At 39.0% G+C, this 7,726-nt stretch overlaps 1 protein-coding gene across 1 annotated transcript; it reads right to left on the bottom strand.

Moving 5' to 3' along the window:
- Positions 1-638: 638 nt before the first annotated feature.
- Positions 639-1,886, bottom strand: LOC109179585 (protein FAR1-RELATED SEQUENCE 5-like). The gene has a single exon (XM_019329088.1). The coding sequence runs from the start codon at positions 1,884-1,886 to the stop codon at positions 639-641; it is 1,248 nt and encodes a 415-aa protein (XP_019184633.1).
- Between the last annotated feature and the right edge of the window lie 5,840 nt (positions 1,887-7,726).

Raw genomic sequence — 7,726 nt, 5'->3', positions numbered from 1 at the left:
TATGCATGCATAAATGCTTTAATCTTTTGTTTTTGTTTGGGTAGGGGTATATGCTTGAATTTGCTTTAAAATATTTACTCTATAACAAAGGTACACAAGCATTTGGAAACTTTTTATCGGTATTACAAGCTTACACCACAAGAGAATCCCTAGGACAACATATATTTTCCCCACATTTGAACACCTTGAATCCCTAGGACAAATTAACAGCAAACAGAATGATAACATGAGTATTTAGATCCAAGAACCCCACTTACCAGTCATAATGCGGGCAGCCAAACACCCACACCCACAAAAAAAAAAAATTAATAGTTTTTAGAAGGTTAACCAATCACCATTCAGGTACCACAGAAAGCAGACCCCACACACACTCCAAACACTCCAAAGTCATTATTAATAACCAGATACACATGCATCTGCACTCCAAAGTCATTATTAATAATCGGATACAAAGGATATAAACGTAGAGTTAATAAAATTAGCTAAAATCGCCAGAGGAATGAATTAATAAAATGGACAAACACTCCAAAGTCATTATTAATAACCAAATACAAAGGATAGAAACCTAGAATTAATAAAATTAGCCAAAATCCCAGTGTATCTAATCATAACCAGTAATGTCTGTTTGGGCGCACTAATCACTTCAACGGACAGCTGCGGGCATTATGATGTGCATACTCGCCGCACACCCCGCACTTTCTGCTAGCCTTGCCACTCCTCTCAATAGCTAACTCGCGTTGGCTTTTAATTCGCTTGCCGGTCCCTTTATTTTTTGCTTGAGCTGGCGGTTTGATAATTATGGACGTCGGCGGCTCCACACCGCACAAAGCTGCAATGGCAACACCGTTTCCTTTTGGGGGGTCAACGTCCATACCATCGCCCAGAAACTCGTCTCTTAATTCTTTTATTACCTGTAGCATTCGCGTTTGGCGCACTTTATTGCTTCCAACTATCACGGCACAATTGTGTATCTCAGTCCACAACTGACTAGGCACAGTTTCTAAAGGAGGGCAGTCAGAACATCGAGCACACCAGCTAGCTAGTCCTTCTTGCTTACACCATCGTGCTGCGATGTACCGCGATGGCAAGCTCACCATTTCGGCATCTTTGAACACAAGAAACATATGCCGGCAAACAAACCCCAATCTTTCAAACAACTTGCAGCTACATGTCGCAATAGTCAAAGACGGGGTATATTCAACAGTATGGACAACGTTGTACTCCCCTCTAATGTCGTAACGGATGCACTCACCATATGCATGGATCCCCACAACACTGCAATAAAAACATGCAGCTTCGATCTCTACCTGGAGCTCATAAAACACTGTTAAGGTAAATACCTGCGCCATGTGTCGCTCCAATGCTAAAGGAGTTTTGAAATCAGGCAAGGACCCTTCACTCTCAGCATTTAATTTACTTTGTCTGTGCCGTTGAGTTTCTAGGACGCTCTCAAATTGCACGTAGAACTCGACCAGACTACAATGTGGGCGTGTGTTTTTACCGTACGCACTGTTCTCCGCTTCTGAACGCGAGGTGGTACGTAGAACACCGCTCATGGGTAAATCTAAAAAATATGACGGAATCCAAAACCTCCGGTCTGTGTATAATTTAGTAAACCATCGGTGCCCCGTTAAGTTGTACTTCTCCATTAATGACTGCCATTGCGTTTCAAAATCATCAATGCTAATGGTCTCATTCCACACAATGTTGTTAAGCTGGTTACGGAAATTCTGATCTTTTGATAGTTCAGCCCCTGACTTCTCACTCACTTTGGTCATGATATGCCACATGCAGTAACGATGACGGCACTCTGGCAGTACTCGTGCAATAGCACTCTTCATAGCCGGATCTTCATCAGTTACGACGCACAAGGGGCTCTTTCCCATTGCTGTTTTAAATCTCTCCAGGACCCACACGTATGAGTCAGTGTCTTCTCGAGTTACCAACCCACCAGCAAACGTAATGCACCGTTTGTGATGGTCTACTCCGGTAAAAGGTATGAACACCAAACTGTACCTGCAATACAACGAGTTCACACGTTAGCATGGTGGCAACAAATTTAGTGATTCGGACGCCGCCCAATTCCCACTAACATGTCACCAACGTGCACTTAACATGAACAATACAAAAATTCACAAAAACAATATTAAGTGACTACTACATTTCAGTATGATTAGCATGCACAGAATGAACGGTGTAACGTTGACATACCTATTCGTACCATACGTTGCATCAAAAGAAATCACATCACCGAAACTCAAAAAATTTTGACGCCCGGTGTGGTCAGCCCAAAAAAGACGCGCAACATGGTTTCCTTCATCAAGATAGTAATCAAAGAAAAAGTTCTCACAGACGTCATGTTTTTGGTTAAACATTGCAATGATCATCTCTCCGTCCTTATCGGCACGTATGACTGAAGGTCCCGTTTGAAATTATGGAACTCCGTTTCTGTTGCACCAACGTTGGCGAACGACCCCACTGATTCCTTGTATAATCGGAAGCCTTTAGACCCACCCACGTTAACTTTAATACAATTCGTAAGGAACGCTTGCTGGGCCACGTCCAGTTTTCTGTTGATTCGCATAAACAGTTTCGAAGGCTCGGAGCACATGCGGTGGGTGTGTTCGGGAACAAAAATACTGACAATGAAGCCCGCACCTTTGTCTTTTGTGATGCAAATTCGAGCGTTGCAATTAACCCTATTAGATACTCGTCTCCTACGTTGAGTGCTCGGACCACCACTGCCACCCTCTACTGGTTTTGGGGTGCTTCTACCGCCACCTTTTACGCCTTCTCGGTTGCATAACAAATAACGTGTTGTAACCTTGCCATCACGGCCTCGCTTTAGTGTGCCTTGCCTCACAGAGAAGCCACATGTTCTCGCATAGGTCATATAGAAATGCACCCCTTCTGCTATTGTGTTGAAACGGTAACCGACAGCTGGGGTAATTGCACTATCCACGGTAGGCCACCAATATTTGACTGGTATACTGATGTACCCACCCGTGCCCACACTCTCTTGCCTCCAGTCAGCTGCGGGGGGGAAAAAAAAGAATTATCAACACCCGAATATGCATACCAAAAATGTTAGTTTGAGCTATTATATTATAATAACTGTACCCAACCAGCAACAGAGTCAACATGTATCCCCAAAAAATAGACAAATTGTAGCAATATGCAGCCTGCCAAAAGGTTCAGAACATCCATTGCATGCTACCCGCCACAGTTTTCATTAAATGCATACTTCCCCATGACTTAATTAAGTAAAATCACAAATTTAAAGGATAATAGGTATAGTAAATTCATACACGATCTGTACAAGAACCAATTGCTTCTTAACCGTAAAATACTTGCGCAAATAGCTATATCAAATAAGAAATGTCTTGATATGATTTCAAACGAGATCGTATAAATAAAAAAAAGTAGATTGTAAAGAATCCAACGGAATATTTTCAATGGAGTTCCCGGAGAATGAACTCCGGGAAGGTAGAGTAGAAATTACGATGATCAAATATGATAAAATAGTAAAACACGTTCAATCCAAAAAGATTTCTGATTCATTTTTTCCTTATGACACGATAATCAAATATAGATTCACGGATTTTTCGAGCAAAACACCAATCCGCATTTGAGTTCGGATTGGAATTATGATTCAAGTGAAGTAAGCCTATTTCTTTTTTTTGAAAACCCAAGCATACAACAGGATGCCACTATTGCTTCATAGAAAATGATGCCACTAATCTAAATTAAATCAAATAATTAATATGGATTACTATATATTCCAGTGGTGAGAAAATACCCTATCATGCTAATAATGTCCTTAATGTAAGTTATGGATTACTAGCTTCAGTAAGTTAAAAAAGTGTTCTAAAATCTTAGCCACCAAACAAGTAAAAGTAGACAATCTACTCTATAATCTCAAAACAACAGATTAGATAAACTTTATCAAACACTACCAACATGTATAACAACAATTACCGATCCTGAACAGAAAAATATGTCAATGTGATGTATACATGATGTTCCAAGTATTTAAATAGTCAGTTCATATACTATCATTCTAAGTGTTTCAGCAATCCATTGGTAATATTGCTGGCATAGCTACATGAGGCCCGATAGACATTCTGTAAAACTGATATGAACATTCAGTAGAAAGACAGCTGAACATTCCAATACTGAGCGTTTAACTTAAATGTGATGAAATTTTAAGTTCATAGATAATCAATATCCGATCCAACACACTGGGCTAGGGGAGCTTGGCTCATAGTACAATTCGCATAAACAAGCATTCCAAAAAAAAAAAATGGAAAATTCAGAATTCCTTTCCACAACAAAGCTTTAAAAATTAAATTTCAATTCGTTCTCAACAGTAGAGGTAGAAGAAGTTTTTCCGAACTATTTGAACTATTATTGGTGCACCGGAAAAGGTTATTGGTTGGCATGGTACTCTGTGAACATGGGGGACGTACCTGGTGGATTACCCGGAGGGAGTTGCAGCGGCGGCATGCCGTAGTCGCCGGTAGTCTCTGGTGCGGTGCTTTCCATGGTTCCACGCGCAAATCTAACCACTGCAAAAGTGAAAAGTCTCTAAACATAGCATTTGACAAAATGTAAGCTTAATTAACTTCATTAAATTCTGACTGGCTTTTGGATGTCAAGATCAGAAGAAGAGTTCTGGCTCGTCGGTGGTTTGCAAGCGCATAGGGTATTGGTGCACCGGAAAAGGTTGTTGCTTGTCATCATGCTGCTCTGTGAACATGGGGGACGTACCTGGTGGATTGCCCGGAGGGGGTTGCAGCGGCGGCATGCCGTAGTCGCCGGTAGTCTGTAGTGCGGTGCTTTCCATGGTTCCACGCGCAAATCTCTCCAGGGTATGTGCTACGGAAAAACAAAAAAAAAAAACACAAATGATGAACGACCGCATAGTTTGCAGGAAACACGCACAGTTTATTAAAATTAGTTTATCGCAAACTCTGAAATGCACTCCTACATGGCAGTGCACGGGAACTACAATGCACCAAATCTCCAACCGTCAGATCGCACAAATCAGTGCACCACAACAGTCCACTAGTTCACATTAAAACAAGGGTGTGCACCAGAAAAGAACCCTATATATATATATATATATATATATATATATATATATATATATATATATATATATATATATATATATACATATATATATATATGTATGTGTATATATATATATATATATATATATGTATGTGTATATATATATATATATATATATATATATATATATATATATATATATATATATATGTATATATATATATACATACATACATATAAATATATATATATATATATATATATATATATATATATATATATATATATATATATATATATATATATATATATATTTGCTGCTTTCGTGTAAATATATATGTATATTACTTATTTATTTATAAATAAATAAGTAATATACATATATATTTACACAAAAGCAGCAACAAAAACAGCCAACAAGTTTTCAAGACCGAATTAACATTTGTTAATTTCAAGCATGCGGCAAGGCCGAATCCTTCAAACGAAAGCACCGACTCGTTAAGCAACAAAATATACAAAACACAACAAATCTTTAAACAACAATTTGTTACAAACGAAACTATTGATTCGTTAATAGCTTTCAACTGAAACCGCCAATTCGTTATGTAATGCTTTGTGCACCAATTCGTCAAGTCTCGATTCGATACTACCGAATTGATTAAAGCATTGATTCGTTAAAACTAACGAATTATTAAACTTTGGTTCCAAATTATTTTTCCTAACTTACTTTCTACCAAACTAAAATAATATTTATAACTCCACAACTCCAAATATTATTTAAGCTTTCATGGTAGTCCATCTGAAACATTAATCTCCATTACTATATAAATTTCCAACATTTTCTAGTAGCAAGAAGAGTACAACCTCTAGAGGATGGTTGATAAAATGTAAGTTTTCCAGGTGAGTGCATAATACTAGAGTGTGTTTTAATAAGGCTTTTCTATCTTAATATTTTAGACATCATCCAAAAGAGGAAAAAAAATTTTGATGATGTTACTATTTGTAAAGTTACGGAATTTAGTATCCTCAATTTTTATAATTTTTTCATTAAGTTTGTTAGGACACTTTATAAAGACAAAATATGACTCAACTTATTCTTTTTAAGTTTAATTAGCAAATCTCGTTTTGAAGATATTATGATCAGCATATCGTTGTGCAAAAAAATTTTACTTTAGGAGAAGTCATCAAGTAGATCTCATAGCAATTGTCAATAGGAATGCTTCTAGTAGATCTTGATAGGTCATTTGGCAGATCCTTTCAACGGACATATAATTGGAAAATCAATAGAGGCTACTAAGCATATTTTGTTAAGGATATGTGTGGCTGACATTTTATCTCTTTATATTTGTGATAGTTATGCTCCTGTAGAATAGGGGTGTTTGAACAAGTTGGTACAACCTCTTACTATTCTCCCTCACTTGTATACTATTTATAGCTCGTTATTTTACATCTATGAAGTATAGTTTATAATCTTTACATGGTATCAAGAGTCTTGAATCTCCTACGAAGTTTTTTTTCTCCTACCCACATGGCTTCCACTGCTACAGCCACAAACGATATAATCCAACTGAATGCCCCTACAAACTTTCCCATTAAACTTACTACCATGAATTTCCCAGTGTGGAGACGTCAAGTCCACTCCACACTTGTTGGGTTTAATCTTCTGGGTTACATCGACGGTACCACCAAGGAACCGGCCAAATTCACTGATACTGCTCAAACTGTCGTTAACCCGGCCCATCTAATTTGGTATCGTCAAGACCAAATCATTGTCAGTGCACTTCTCGGTAGTTGTACTGACACCATACAACCCCTCATCTCCTCGGCTACGACAGCCCACGATGCGTGGCAACGTCTGATTGCTACTTATGCCAGTGCCTCTCGAGGACGTATATATCATATCCCTCAAGGCCAAGCTCACGAAAAATCTGAGAGGTTCTCGGTCCATTACATCTTACCTCAATGACATGCGAGCCTTAGCTGATGATCTTGCACTGTCTCAGTGTCCAGTTTCAGATGAAGATCTAACTGTCTACATATTAACTCAGTTAGGGGAGGAGTACAACTCTATTATATCTGTCGGTCGTGTTCGTGAAAAGCCGATTTCCTTTGGTGAATTGGCGGATGTGTTGACTGACCATGAACGTCAGCTGAAGGCAGCGGATGAGACGCGGCAATCGCTACTGGTTACTGCCAATGTTACTCACCGTGTTTCGACACACCCATGGTCCAACCAGCAGTCAGCTTCCAACCGGAGGGCCCTCAATAATGCCCATAATAACGGCGCCCATCGACAAAATCGGCAACAAGGGGGTAACGATCGCTCCAGTAGTATTTGTAAGTTTTGTCATCTTACAGGTCACGAAACAAAGGTATGTAACAAGCTAGCCAGATTTCATAAGGAGCATAATGTTGTTCCTATGCAACCGTATATGTCTCCTACAACTAATGTTGTGACTGGGGCGTCTCCTCCCTGGATGTTTGATAGCGGGGTGTCGCACCATGTGACACCAAGACTCACTTCTCTGCAGACTTTCGCCGAGTACAGTGGATCGGATGAAATACGCCTGGGTGATGGTAATTCCTTACAAATATCCCACATTGGCCAATCTGTCATTCCCACTCCTTCTAATTTTCTCAATCTAGATAA

This window comes from Ipomoea nil, unplaced genomic scaffold, assembly GCF_001879475.1.
Source record: "Ipomoea nil cultivar Tokyo-kokei standard unplaced genomic scaffold, Asagao_1.1 scaffold0937, whole genome shotgun sequence".
Classification (NCBI taxonomy): domain Eukaryota; kingdom Viridiplantae; phylum Streptophyta; class Magnoliopsida; order Solanales; family Convolvulaceae; genus Ipomoea; species Ipomoea nil.
The sequence above is the reverse complement of the archived record's forward strand: the minus strand, read 5'-3'. Positions and strand labels throughout refer to the sequence as shown.